The sequence below is a fragment of the Cavia porcellus genome, unplaced genomic scaffold (assembly GCF_034190915.1).
Source record: "Cavia porcellus strain 051 isolate PalLab524CR breed Dunkin Hartley unplaced genomic scaffold, mCavPor4.1 scaffold_26, whole genome shotgun sequence".
NCBI classification, from domain to species: Eukaryota; Metazoa; Chordata; class Mammalia; order Rodentia; family Caviidae; genus Cavia; species Cavia porcellus.
In genome coordinates, this window is record NW_026947509.1 from 45,314,824 (window position 1) to 45,329,892 (window position 15,069).

The window sequence follows — 15,069 nt, forward strand, 5'->3', positions numbered from 1 at the left end:
TCCATGGTGGGGTTCCATGGTAGAGTGTCCATGGTGGGGTGTCCATGGTGGGTTATCCAAGGTGGGGTGTCCATGGTGGGTTATCCATGGTGGGGTTTCATGGTGGAGTGTCCATGGTGGGGTTTCATGGTGGGATGTCCATGGTGGGGTTCCATGGTGGGGTTCCATGGTGGGGTGTCCATGGTGGGGTATCCATGGTGAGGTTTCATGGTGGAGTGTCCATGGTGGGGTTTCATGGTGGGGTTCCATGGTAGAGAAGGTTTTGCCTGTGTAGAGACATAGGCCATAGGCACCACCTGACTTTCCACTTGATTGTGCTACAAGTGCTCTAAAAATAATGTTTTCTTAAACAGAAGATAAACGACCACAGAGAGATTAGTTCTCGCCATGTTACTCATCACAGCAGTTAATGTTACAGGCTCTTCAGTCAGTTTTTTAGGACTTAAATTCCAATATCACTCTCCCTCTCTCTCTGATTCAGTTTCTTCATCTCTGAAATAGAGATAATGAGAGTATCTATCTCAGAGTTTTACAGAGAGGCAAATGGGATTTAAATTGCTCAGAACAGTGCATGTCTCATAAAAAGTTTCAGTTCAATAAATCTTAGCTAGTTTTCCTTTTGTAAGTCTAAAACAGCTTTTTAAAAATATCCACATCTTATTGAATTATCCTGACCTCCCTGCGAGATTGGGACGATTGTCTCGATGTTATAGATAATGAAACAGGAGCCTAAAGTGGTTCAGTGACTGCCCACCATCTCACAATGAGGAAATTAGAGTCAAGACTCCAGCACTGGCTTTTGGGCTTCAAATCCTGCACAATGATTCCGGTACTTTTCTCAGCAACCTTCTAGCCCTCAGGGTATCTGTTATGGATTAAGAACTGGTGGTCAACTTAATGCCAGCTGGATTACATCAGCATGGCACTGAGTGTTCCACCTGAGGAAAGTTGCTAGCATAAATAGAGACGTGGAGAAGGAAGGCGTTAACGCATTGTTGTGTTGGGGCATTGTGGGTTCTCCTACGAGTTGCTGTTTGAGCTGTTGGTTCCCCTGGAGAAGCTTTGGTCCTCACATAGAGCATTGCTTCCTGGCTGTGGAAGGGAAGATGTGTGCCACTTGGTCTCCAGGATGAACTCCTCATGCTGGCTTCCTGGCATGTACCAGACTGTGCCTGTCATCAAAGGAGCCCGGGGCTTCCATGTCACTGAGGATGGCTGTGGTGCATTTCAGGACAGCCATGGTCTTTGTTGTGAGTGTGGCTTCTTGGCTCCAGCATAGAACCCTCATCCCACCAGCACAGCTCCTTTTCCCCGCTGACCTTTGGGCCTTCCCAGCACTGATCCATAAAGCAGACTGGCATGAGTCGTTCTTGTGGGCTCTGGACCTCCAGTTGGACTCGTGGGAGGCACTTTCATGAGCTCTGGGTCTTCATCTGGACTCATGTGGGACATTGCTGTGGAATTTAGGCCCTTGGCTAAATGTTCTATGTTTTTGGTGTTGTGGGTAGATTTCCTGCATTTTCTTGTGTAAACTCCCAGTGACCATCATAAAACAATATTATAAACTCCATGTCCTGATTCTAATTGTTCTCTGCACAATCCCTAACTACAACAGTATTTCACTTTCTTCACTATTTGTCTCTCTTTCTTCCTTTTGCAGATCCTCAGCACTCAAGGAGAACAGGTAATGGACAGAGCAGTGAACCTGGACACCTATTCCTACACTGAGTACCACCCCATGGCAGAGGTGAGAAAGGACACGGGAGGAGGATGCAGGGAATCACAACTTACATTAGGATGCTTAGCAAGGCTTGAAAGATGGGATTATAAACTTTTGCTGTATTGTTCTAGGAAGGCTATACATAAGTTTGCCTAATTTGGGGACATTAGAAAAGGATACTGTTGGTATATTAATCTGATTTCTTTATATACCCGAGGAAGGCTGGTCTTACAAAGAACAGAGGTTTGTTTAGCTCACAGTTTAGGAACTGAAAGTCCAGGCAGCCTGATACAGTCTCTGGTGAGGACCACTGGCCATTGCTGTATCACCTGCTGGGGAGAACAACAGCAGGGTCAAAGCAGGAGGCTGGAGAGACTCAGGGGTCAGCCTCATTTTACTCTGAAGAGAATGCATGCCAAGAGACCAGGACTCAGCAGGAGAGATCTTTGAAAGAAAGGAAAGATGGGAGGCAGCAAGGCCTTGGCTGGGTTTTCTGTTCTGTGTACTGCACGGCAGCTGCGATCTGGAGCAGAGTCCAGAATCCAGTGTCTTAGTGGAAGAGTCATCGTCATTAGAATCAGTCAGTGATCTGCTGTTGGTAGCCACATTCTCCTGGTGGTTTCATATCTATGAGTGGATAGTACAGCTCAGAGAGATGTCTGCAGACACGGTGATACAGCATCTCCTAGGGGTAACACACAAGTCCCCGCCCATGTATTATCTGAAGGTGAGTTCAAAGGCTGAGAAGGACCTTGGGGTGGGGTGGGGGGAGGATATCATTTGCAGCTCAGCTTTATCCGAAATGTGGAAAAAGTTAAAAGAAGCATTGCTGAAGGTCTGCCCCAAACTGGGCTCAGGTAAGAGGAACACCATGAGTTCAAGACCAGCCCAGACTACGAAGTGAGTTCAAGTTCAGCCTGAACTGCAGAGCAAGACCTTGTCTCAAAAAGACAAGGAGAAAGTGAGAGAGAGAGAGAGACAGAGAGAGAGAGAGAGAGAGAGAGAGAGAGAGAGAGAGAGAGAGAGAGAAGGAAGAGGAGGAGGAGGAAAAGGAATGAAACAAGAATGAAGGTGTGTTACTTGCATGCACCAAGGAATGTAAACATTATTAATACAAAATTGTACTAATAAAAAATTTGAAAAAGAATTGTCTTGGAATTGCTGAAAGATAGCAGAAGCTAACAGGAGAAAGCTCCAGGAATACGACAGCCGTGTGTTTATAGCTTGTTAGCATTTCTTTTTTTTTTTTTTTTTTTTTTTTTTTTGGTCTTTTCTGTTTTATCAGTCCCAGGGATAGAACTCATGACTGCCTGCTTGCAAGGCAGGTGCTTATGCCACTGAGCTAAATCCTCAGCCCCAGCTTGTTAGCGTTTCATGTGGAGGGAGAGAGGTTCCATTGTGCAGCTCCCAGTGGCTTTCAACAAACTAAATGAATCATGGCCACTTGTGAATCCCACAGTGGCCACAGTCTCTTGTCCCCTGGAGAGAATCCACACCCACCAGTTCAGCTCCCAGCCCCTCACCTGCAGGAGGAGGGAATCTTTCTTGCTGGAACGAAGTGGACCTGATGTCCAGTAATAACAAATGGACAGAGAAGCAAGGCGATTGAGCTGGCTGAGTGCAGAGGAACTCCTCAAGAAGGGGACTCAAGCAAGTGTCGCGGGAGAGTATGTCTTTTGACTTATTCACAGTTTCACAAAGTTGAAGCGAAGATTCCTTCCATTTTTAAATTCCTTTGATTACTGAGCGTTACCTCATGTGCACTTTGTCACTCTAAGTGAACCCTCTGTGACAAGGTTTTATAAGATTTATACAAATTTGGCATTTGAGCTGGTGGCTTTGGGTTTTATGCCTTTATTTGGAGTTAGGGAATATTTAGAATGTAACAAAGACCATGCTTTGGGTGAGCTCCGGGGGGAATAAGCACATGGTCTGAGAATAACTACAAAGGCAAGTAGCAAGAGGAAGAGTGACAGGGGAGAGGTGCCAGGTGGCTGTCTCCACCTGTGCTGGCATTTTCCTGGAGCCACAGAATAGAGTGAGAAAGAGACACCTCTAGGAGAAGGAAGCACCGGGTTGGCGTTGCGTGATGGTTTACAAACAGTAAGTGATCATTTGGTGATGGAGCACTGATTCCTCTCCAGATCAGCCAGCTGTCCAGTACCCCCAAGAAGATCATCTGGATGGACTGTGGAATCCATGCCAGGGACTGGATTGCCCCTGCTTTTTGCCAGTGGTTTGTGAAAGAAGTAAGTACCTCTGGTTCCATGCAGTGGCCAGCAGTTTCACTAAATATCTGGCACTTCTGGGCTCCTGAGAACCCATGCTGCTTTTAAATGTTGACGATGAATTTCTTTACTGAATTGGGCCTTCATTGAAGTGAAAGGGAATGAATCAGGACCTTTCTGGAAACCGAGTTAGTAGCTGACACCCCAATCACCATTTTTGGAGAGTACGCATATCAAAATGTAGAAGAAACTGCATCTTGAGAATCAGAGATGATTCTCTGGGCTCATCCTGGTCTTGACTCTTTCTCAGTTCCTAACACTGGGTGGATTTTCTAACAATGAGAGCTCCAGATTTTCCTCTAGAAAAAGTATGATTAATTTATGCACCTGTTGTATGGACTGAGAGCCGTGGCATAGAGACATGCCTAGCACAGTGAATTTCTGCATATTACTTATACCACTCTCTTCAGGGAAAAAATCCTTTAAAAATACTATATTTGTTTGGTCAATCTTTTCAGAAACCCAAACATTAGAAAATAACCTGCAAAGAGTAGTTTTTGGAATGTGGATCCCAGACAAACAGAATCAACATTCACTAGGAACTTTCTAGAAACACAGACTCTTGGCTCCCTCTCAAACCTGGTAGATTAGAAACCCACAAAGGAAGCAGGAAAGGGAAACGCATGGGTACAGCTGGACAATCTGTGTTTTAGAATGTTCTCCAGATGATTCTGATACACTTTAAACCTTTAGGATGACTACCATAAAGAATAAGAAAAGTAAGGAGGGGTTTGGGGCCTGGAGAGTGGAGATGTGACGCACAGACACCTCTTACAATTAAGTTGAAATCATAAAAATGGTAGGAAAGATTTCCTCCTGGAGTCACTCTAAATGCTTCTCTTTTCAATTTTTCAGATTCTCCAAAACTACGAAGGCAGCTCGAGGATCAGCAGGTTTCTTGAGACCCTGGACTTGTATGTGCTTCCTGTCCTTAACATAGACAGGTGCATGTACACTTGGACACCCATGAGCAGCCTGACTTTGGTCCTGGAATGTGTGTACAGACTAAAGGGTCCACTTGGCTTCCTCGTCCTGACCTCCACCATTCCAGCTCTAAAAATATGCTGTACCTAGGAAAAGAAAGAAACCCCTGTGAGGGAAAAATCAGTTTACCAGTTGGAAATCAACCCTAGAAGTCAGTGATAAGCGGCTTCTTCAACTTGACTGCACTGCAGGGATTTTCACTGCTTGGACCTATTGCCATTTTCCAGGCTGACTTCATTTTTCTTCTCCCCTGTCTTCTCCATGTTCGTGAGTTATCCATCACCCAGTTAGAATTCTGTGATGTAAAACCCATGCAACAGCCTCTGCGCTTCTCAGATCAGTTCTGGGACCAGAAGTGTAATGAGTGGCAGGTGAATACCAAGCCACCCTGGCTCCTCAGTGTGACCGTGCATGCAGATGGGACATGGCACCCAGCTTCCATGTGTCTTTGACAGTGGACGGTTTCTCCTTGACGACATTTCTAAACCACCTCACCCCACAATGGAGAGCCCCTCTTTCTCTCCCAAGGATATGCTTCCTTTTCTGCCGTTACTCCCTGAAGGCCCTGTGGCTGGAACAGCTTTTCTGGCTCATCTCTGAATCCAGTCCCTCCTTCTGAGCATGGCAGGTGACAGTTGTCTTTATCTCCCCCTCCGCTCATTAGTCTTCTGCTTCCAGAAATACGCAGAGCCCAGCCCCATTACACCTGGAACAGCCTTTTTCCATCTGCTGGGCAATTTCCCTTTCATTCTGTATCCCTGGGCCCTGAAAAATGGCTCTGCAGCTCGCCCTGAGTAAGCGGATCGCATTCACCAGCACAGCTAATCTGCTCATGAGGAAAAGGACAGTCTGCCTCCCTCAGTGCGGCTGCTGGCACGATCGCATGCTCTGAGTTGTACAGATGTTCCTCTTATCGGGACTTGCTATCCCATTTGCAGAACTAAAAATCACACACATTGGCTTCACAAGGCATCTTTTCCCAGGTAAACCTAGGAAACAGTTTCATACTCAAACACCACCGAGCACCACTAACATTGCAATCCAGTAACCTCATGATGGCAATAGCCTTTGGTTTTTCTGTTACAGGATCAGCTGTGGAGGAAATCCCGTTCATCCCATAATAATGGCTCATGTTGTGGGTCAGATCTCAATAGAAATTTCAATATATCCCTGGTGTAGTAAGTACCTGTTTGGTAGAAGAATGCGTCAGAAGCAAGGAAAGGTGCATTATAAACAGTATCATTTTAAAAAATCTGAACAGCTTTCTGAGCATTCTGAAAGCTGTTCAGATTTTATTCCCCGCAAAGAGACGATATTATCCATATAGTACGAATCACCCACTGAAGTACAACCCTTTTCAAGTGAGGTTTGCCTAAACAAGGATCAGTGAAACCCAGGCTGATATGAATATATTTGAAATCTATCATTCAGTTTTAAAATATATAGATCATTATAAAGAGCAGAAAAATTAGAGATTTTTCCTGCAAGATGGTGGGTAGTAAACAAAGCCAACATGTTCTCCTTATGGCCCTTCCAAGTTTCCAAATCTCAATATTCCCGAAGAATTGGAAGCAAGTAGAGGCGGAAATGGTGAGGTGCTTTGCTTAACCATCTCCCGATGGCGAGGGTTAAAATTCAGAGTTGGCAGCTGGGTGGCCCTGAAAGACTGGCCCTTTCTGCTTTTGTCTTTCCTTGTATAAAGTGCGGGTCATTGTAAGACTCTGTTATCAGAAGGTGCCCAGCAGCTATATCTGCAGTGTTCCACAGCAGGGCCTGGGTAGACACTCCGCACATCAGAGGTGCTGCACGGGCGCGCTTCGTAGTTGCTAACAAAGAGGATGCACTACTTCAAGTCCTAGCAAATTGGTCTCATGAGAATCCAGGCAGCGAGACGTCGAACAAGAGGCTTGGAGCAGTGAGATTGTCAGAGCCTGACATGGGAATCTGAGAAGCAGTTGCCAAGCACTTGCCTCACGGCTCGCCACAGATTTAAGTGGGAGGCCGTTCCCTTGCCAATCTGCCCCCTGAGCCATGTGAGCCTGGCATTTGGCGCTCTGAGTTCCCTCTCAAATCGCCATCTTGGGTGACCTTCTAAGCTGACTGATTCACACAGCACTAATTAGACAAATGAGGACAGTCCCTGGCATCCCCACAGATGCCCCGAACAAGGAAGACTGCTTGCCCTCTGTCACTTCTAAACGTAAGTCATGGAGCTGTCTTCGTGGTTTCCTGTACTTTTCAGGTAGTGGCGCATCTACAAACTGCCAAGACATAATATTTTGTGGGACAGGGCCACAGGTGATGGGACAGGACCAGAGGCGGAACCAGAGACTAAAGCCGTCGCTAACCTCATTGAGAGCAGGAAGGAAGACATGCTGTGCTCCCTGGCCATACACTGTCACGGCCAGCTCATTCTGGTACTATACGGCTGCACCACAAATAAACCAAGCAATCAGGAAGAGCTGGAAAGTCCACAGCCGCCTGGCAGAACTCCGCAGAACCTCTGCCTCCCTTCTTCCCGTTTCCACGTCCATGATTTTGGCTTCAGCCCTCTGCTTCTCTCTCTGCTCAGGCTCACTGTCCTTTCCTATCTTCTGCACCTCGCCAGATGCCTGCTGGGAAGGCTCTGGGTTAAATGCTGCTTTTCCTGTGTTAATTAACTACCTGTTTCATAAAGCATCAAGTTGGGAGACATCTTAGGTACTCGCCCATAATATAAATGAGATGATTATGTTAATAATCTGCAGGAATGCACTTTCATTTCTGTGAATTCTCTCGAAGCTCCATTCAGCAATTACAGCTTTTGAATCATGCTTGACAGAACTTGCCAGCTGTTAGTGGAATATGGCATATCTAAAATAACACGGCTAAGTAGTATCTGCTCTCTTTTCTGCTAAGCACAATGCTCTGTTTTCTTCTAAACTCTTCCTCCAGCCTTTGCCTGGGAATATTTTGTAAGAGGAAGCACCAGCGAAATGCCAGCTGAGGCAGGGAAACTGCTTTGTTTCATTCTTTTCCTGTTGCTGTGTTTACGCAAGCACTTGAGCAGAACTGCTGAGCAGAGCTGGGCTCTTGGCCCTGTTGTGAACCTGAAGAGCCCAGTCACAAATCAGAGGGAAGGTGAGGGCAGAACTACTGTAGTATTTGATGCTTTCTTCTTCTTCTTCTTCTTCTTCTTCTTCTTCTTCTTCTTCTTCTTCTTCTTCTTCTTCTTCTTCTTCTTCCTCCTCCTCCTCCTCCTCCTCCTCCTCCTCCTCCTCCTCCTCCTCCTCTTCTTCCTCCTCCTCTTTTTCTTCTTTGGTTTTTAATTGTGGTCTAATACATCTAACATAAAACTTGCCATGGTAGCCTTTTTTAAGCATAAAGTTTAAAATAGTTCTATTGTTGTTCAATCAATTGTCAGAAAATTTTTATCTTGCATAAGTTAAGCTGTATACTCATTAAATAATAACTGCCAAGTAGGATATGGTGGAAATTGTCTTTCATATCAGCACTTTTGGGAGGCTGAGGCAGGAAGATCACAAATTTGAGCCCAACCTGAGCAACTCAGCAAGACTCTATCTCAAAATAAAGGGAAAAAAAAGACTAGAGGAAATGTAGCTTTATTCGAAAGGCCTGGGTTCAATCCCTAGTACCACAAAAACAAAACACTCCCCTGTTCTCTCTATCCCCAGCCCAGGCTACCACCATTCTGTTTTCTGTTTCCATGAATCTGACTATTCTAAACAGGTCTCCTAGTGAAGTCACACAGAATGTTTCCTTTTATGGCTGGCTTATTTCACATGGCATGATATCTTTCAGGTTCATCCGTGTTGTAGGTTATGTCAGAGTTTCCTTTTCTTCTAAGGCCACAGAATGCCTCACTGTACGTACAGTGTTTATCATTCATCTTTCAGTGAACCTCTGGGTCACTTCTGCCTTTCAGGCATCGTGAATAATGCCACTCTGCATATGCGTATACAATTACCCCTCCAAGACCCTGCCTTCAGTTGTTTCAGATGTGATGAGAAGTATAATTTCTCGATCTTCCGATAGCTCTATTTTTAATTCCTAGAGGAGCTGTCATCCTTTTTTCCACAGTGGCCGCACCATTTCACAGATCCGTCAATAAAGCACAAGTGCTCAAGTGTCTCCGGTTCTGCCAACACTTGCTGTTTCCTGTTTGCTTCCTCAGCTCCTCTGTGTGTGCAAATGGTGGGTGGGGAGGGTGCTAGTCTCACTCTGCTGTTAGTATCCGGGTGTCTTGTGGTTATGTCACACTTCCTGTCCTTCTGTCACCGGGGCATGACCCGTAAAACCCAAGCTGGACACACACACACAACCCACTGTAGTTCTTTCCTGGAGGGAATCCTTCCCTCCGCACTCAGAAATATGCGGTGAAATTCACATGCCTTTCTGGAAATTACTTTAGTCTTTCTCATTCCAAGAAAATTTGTTTTATGTGCGCATTTTGTAAGATGTGAGAGTCACTTCCATTTGCCTATATCTTTATAACTCATCAAAGGATATTATAACTCATCAAAGGAGTCACTCTCTTGTTTGACTCTCGTGACAACATGATAACCTCATTTTAGAGCGGTCAGACTGAGACTGAGTTAGACGCATTTCCAGAAAGGTGGAGGACAGGTTGAAATTTGGGGCCTTGCATTCCAGAGGCTGCCTTCATCATCCCCAGAACTTAGCCTCAGTCTACTCAGAAAGGGTTGGTAGCTTTTCAAAGCCACACTCCAAATTCCCAGAGATCCTGCTTTTTAAGCAAAATATAGGCAGAAACAGAGGTTTTGGTCAAGAAGCTCAGAACCCTTCTTACCCTTGGGTCCTGCAGTATTCATGTGAGATTTCTGCCTTCTCCTTCAAGGAGCCTGTGACAAAGTCACATGAATTCAGAGGCAGATCTTTGATGGCACGGGGCCTTCAGCCTATGGAAAGATCTCCTGTGGAAAGGCAGAGTCCACTAGCACCTATGCATTTAGTACTTTTTCAAGGGGGAATTTCATTCTCTCTTGGGTTCAGGAAAGCAGATGCATGACCATTTCTCCAGGTCCATCTTCAGAGGTTAGAGGGTCTTGTGCTTCTGTCGGCCCTCTGAAAGCACACTGTGGCCACAGGTTAAAGCCAACAACACAGCAGGAGGGATTGGGCCAATCACATGGACAATCCTGAAAGATATCTTTAAGATGAAAAGACCCTCAGCACTAGCTGTAGATCTTAGTAGATGTGTCTGTACCTCTGTCTTAGAGGCTGAAGAGTTAGCATAAACATTCTCCTCCAAGACTTGTCAGTGAAAAGTCAATGTGAACATGTCCCCATGTGTTAAATTTACTGAAGCCACTTGGCACTACTTTGAGGCTTTTTGGGGGGAGGTTATGAGAGGGGTAAGTTTTGATATCATGCACAGTAACACAGAATCAAGCTCACAATCTCAAGGGCATTTCCATTTCCAGGACTATTTACAGCCAACAGGAGCTAGTGATTAATCTCTGTATTTACAAAACTCAAAGTGCTTAGAAATCATGGTAAACGCTACACTTCATGATAGACAACGTGGTGACTATGTAAGGAGAATGTAAGTATCTGCAGCTCCTTTCTAAACTGTTCTGGAAATTAGGATAACTACAAGAATTCTACTGCTTACACCCCTACAGTCCTTCCATTGCAACTCTTTTCCGGCAAACCTCCGTCCTTCCATTGCAACTCTTTTCCGGCAAACCTCCGTCCTCCATGCCAAACTTTTCCCCTCCTACCCCACCCACACACATGCCAGGCCTCAAGCAAAGTTTTTATGTGAATTCATGCCTGCAAGGATTTTTCTGGGTTTGGTGAAGGAGCTGTGCAGGCTAGAGGTATTTGTCATGTCTACTGTGTTCTACTGGCGAAGAAGTTCTTTTTAATTATTTTACTAGAAGTACCTTTAGGTTGAGGAGTGCCGGGTGATATTGTCTCGGTCTGGTCTTGGCGTATAATATCAGGTAAGAAGAATGCAGAGAGAGAAAGGACACTTAGAAGTCTGGGGGATGTTTATCTCATCCTCTCCGAAAGGATCGAACCTATAAGCTGTGGATCACAGCTCTACACTTCTCATATATAATTCGTATTCGTATCGGCTTCCCTATAGTCATTGCTATGGGAAATTATTTCAAAACTAAAATCCAAAGGATCTTTCTTCAACAACAGCAATAAAAGAAGGAAAACTGGAAAGCCAGTAGGATCTGAGCAAAAAAACAACTGTTGGGAATAAAATAAGTAAAGGCTGGTAATGGAGAAAAGAAATTTTCAGGGGCAAATTGTTAAAAAAAAAAATTAAAAACCTGCAAGGATTAATTTGAATAGAAAATGTAGCCCGGGGCTGACCCATGGATCCCAAAGAAAAGGTAAGCCCCTGTAGTACCAGTTAGCAGGGAGTCTCATTCAGAGAAACGGAGGAGCACATGGGAATTAAAAATAATTAAAAACAATGTATATCTCAGCTATGTGACTCTGGGAGGATTTGAAAAGAGAGTGTCGTTGAGAAGTCACAGCAGTGCTTTCCTGGAACTCTTGCTCCTAATTTCATGACACAGGGCAGCGACCCCACCCCTCTCCCCACTCTTCCTCACTTTCTGACCAGAATTTCTTTCCCAGAAATCAGCGATGCTCCCTTACCTCTGACTGTTTTCTCTTCATTCTGCAAACAGCTCGTGTTCTCTTCCCAGTGTCAAAGGCTGAACTCATTTTATACCTGTTCTTCTTCACCGTTTCCTGCCTGTGGTCTGGGGTCTGAGCCACACAAACCCCGGAACTGAGGCAGGTTCAGAACCCTAATTCAAAAGGAAAGAGAACAGGTGAATGACCCTGAATCAGGGAGCCAGGCACTGGCCATCACAGCCACGCAGCCCTCGGGCAGATCCCAATGTGGATAGGGGGTGACAGGGTGTAGACCCTCAGGGGAAGTCACTGAGATGTGTACATGGCGGATAGCGGGGTCACTCAGAGTGCCCGTTGAGAGACTTTGCATCAGAAAGATGAGATGTATGAGAAAGTCCATAAATGCAGCCAATAGACTATGTCCCAGTTAGTGACTCTGGTCTCAGGAAAGGGTCGACATAGACTGAGACCTTAGAAAAATCCAGTTTAGAAGGTGACATGGTGGCGGGCATGGGAACAGTCATACCTTGCATCTCAGAAATTCCGTAAGTCTACATGAGATGCGTTTCAAGTATCTATAAGGAGAACTAGGAGAACTGTAAGAGAGGTATAAGCAAAGGGCTATGGGTGATCCGAGAGCCAGAATCCAGTCCAGGTGATCAGGCAAGGCCTCATGGGAGAGCTGGCGCTTGAGAATTGAGGTTAGGGAGAATTTCAAAAGGCAGAGGTAAGAGGTAGGAACTCCAGGTAAAAGGGACACCACCAGAAAAGGAGACTGAAGAGCCCCGGACATGTCTGGAGAATGGGGAGATTGAGTTTCAGTGCAATCTAAGTTGGCCGTGCAGAGAACGGTGGTGGAAAGGTCCCTGGGGGCTGGATTTGAAAGGATCTTGAAAAATGAGGATAAAAAGTTTGTACTTTATTCAGTGAGCACTGGGAGTTATTGAACGTTTGCAGCAGGAGGATGGTTCTAGCTCTATGCATCTGGAAGCCAGGTGGGATCAATCTGAATAAGGATTGATGAGAGGAAGAGAAACTTATTAGAAGATGCAGCAGACCAGTTTTCAGATAATGAATCTGACCGAGGGCAATGACATTGGAACTGCAAGTTGGTAACTGCTGGAGAAAGCAGGAGTCAAAGATGCCTGCGGCATTTTACCTTGAGCTGAGGGAGCATGCAAGAAACAGGAAATTTACAACCACCTTACTGAAAGAGAGATGATGCAATTGAACGGAAAGGTGCTGAGTTACGAGTATGAACAGGCCGCCTGGCTGTCCAGGGGGAAGTTAGAAGGATGGTCTAAAACTCCTCTGGAGATAGGTCTGGACAAAACACCCAATGTTTGGATTACTGGATTTATTTTTAACACCAGATATCTGTCTCTGCCTTTCCCACCTACAGATTCAAGTTGGAGAGAAGGAGGCAAATACATTGAGAGCAAAGCATGGAACCAATTATAGAGTTGAATCGAGTGCAGATATTTTATGTAAGTATCATTTTTCCCCCTCTTTTTTTCCTCATCTGTAGTATCCAAGGCACAAAAGAAGTCAATGGAATTTGCAGGGTAAGGTAGGCAGGAAAGGAATAGATCAACAGGGAGTTGTACAAATCAAAATGACCAGGGATAAAAGGGAGTCTATACGAGTCCAAAATTACATTCTCCAGGGAAACGGTGGGAACGAAAGGAAAATAAAATACACTGGCTCCGACCTAAACTCCCCCCTGGCTTCAGTTAAAAAGAGCTGGCAAGTGAGAACACACAAAGTTAACAGGAAGGACACTGTCCCCTGATCTTTGGTCAGTTAATTCCCAGAGGACCTGTTAGGCTAAGGAAGCCAAGCAGGGTGGGACCTAGAGGCAGAAAGGAACAGAGCTTGGCTGAAGGAAGACAGCACTGCTTCTCCCAGCCCAGCCGACACCTCCTCCCTCTCAGAGGTCCACCTAGATAATACTTACATACCGTTTCTCTGTTAGCTTTTATTTCAGTGCACTCTTACCTTCCAGTATGAGGTTGCCCAGCCTTTGATTCCATCAAGGAACTGTAACCAAATTCTCTGCCCTTTACTGTGTGGGTGGAGGTTGCTGCCCTCAAAGTGACCTATAAGGAGAGAGAGAAGCCCACTATCCAGGGAGCCCCAGTGCAAAAGCAGTTCTTTACAGCTAGCCCCTTATTTCCTGGCCTGGTGAAGAAGTCTGCCCTTCCAAAGCCCGATTCCTACATCCATCGTGTTTCATTCCTAGATAAAACATTCGGATCATCAAGAGATTGGACTGGACACATCGAGATCCCTTTCTCCTACACATCTGAGCTGAGGGACAATGGCACCCATGAGTTTATCCTGCCCGAAGAGCAGATGCGGCCGACCTGTGAGGTGGCCATGGAGGCCGTGCTCTCCATCCTGGACGTTGCGCATGGCCAAGTACTGGCTCTCCAGGGCTGCTGGGAAGCTAACCTGCACCTCTGCTGTGCTAACCTGCTGTCACTTGCCAGTCTCTGCTCTAGACGCAGCCTCCCCAGGCTTGTGTGACCTTGGTGATGCAGACGTGGTTGCAGGGAAGGTTTGGGCGGTTGTGGGGAAAACCAAATCATGGAGTTAAAAATAATTGCTAATCCAATAAAGAAGAATTGTGTCGGCATGTTAATATTTGTTTTGTTGGTAATCAAATTTTATCACTCTGTAAGAGCATAGTATTAGTTATAGCTACAATAATGCAACTAATTAAGCCCTCTAAAACTCAGTGGCACATAATCTATATAGTGGACAGTGAGGCAGCCTGCTGGTCTGGGCAGTATCAAAACCACTGCTTCCTCTCATCCAGGGCCACTCTCTCAGCAGGGCTGGGGCAGCCCCAGCGAGGACCGCAGGTGGTGGCTGTACACAGGAGGCCTGTCCTTCAGCATGTTAAGCTGGGCATGTGCTCATGGCAATGGTGGAGGAGAAAACACAAGGTTTCCAGCAAGTCCCAGGGTGGGGGCACTTTTTAAACTTCTGAGGGCATCAGACATCTAAGATACCATTGGCTAAAGAAAGACACATGGGGGCCAGGGATTTAGCTCAGTGACATAAGCACCTGCCTGGCAAGTGTGAGGTCATGGATCCTTGTTACCAAAAAAAAAAAAAAAAAAAAAAGAAAAAGAAAAGAAAAGAAAGTCATGTGGCTGAGTTTAGCATCGAGGAGTGGGGCATCCTGGTCCAGCTTTACCACTGGGATGGCTCAGCACAGTCATGATTATTCCACCCAGCATTCCAGCTTGAGAAGTCCATGAGTGCTCGTGGAATCCCACTGTTCCTTAAATCTCACAAAGATCACATGATGAGCTTCCGACATGCCTCTCATGTTCTTATATTTTATTTCTGATTTGAGATCTCAATAGTCACTGGGGTAATGAAATAGAAATAAATTTCTGGGTCTTTTTATTTTCTTGCCTAAATTCTCTGAAAATTTTTGTT

The 15,069-nt window shown here is 45.5% G+C and overlaps 1 protein-coding gene across 1 annotated transcript; it reads left to right on the plus strand.

Annotated features, from left to right (window-relative positions):
* The first annotated feature begins 387 nt into the window (after positions 1 to 387).
* On the plus strand, positions 388 to 14,247 carry Cpo (carboxypeptidase O). The gene is given in 13 exon segments (XM_063236650.1): positions 388 to 426; positions 1,661 to 1,747; positions 2,346 to 2,447; positions 3,865 to 3,969; positions 4,864 to 4,992; positions 6,079 to 6,162; positions 6,164 to 6,170; positions 7,235 to 7,275; positions 7,278 to 7,453; positions 12,580 to 12,583; positions 13,019 to 13,103; positions 13,859 to 14,031; positions 14,033 to 14,247. Coding segments are annotated over 13 exon segments (1,215 nt in total). The 3' UTR covers positions 14,216 to 14,247.
* The last annotated feature ends 822 nt before the right edge of the window (positions 14,248 to 15,069 follow it).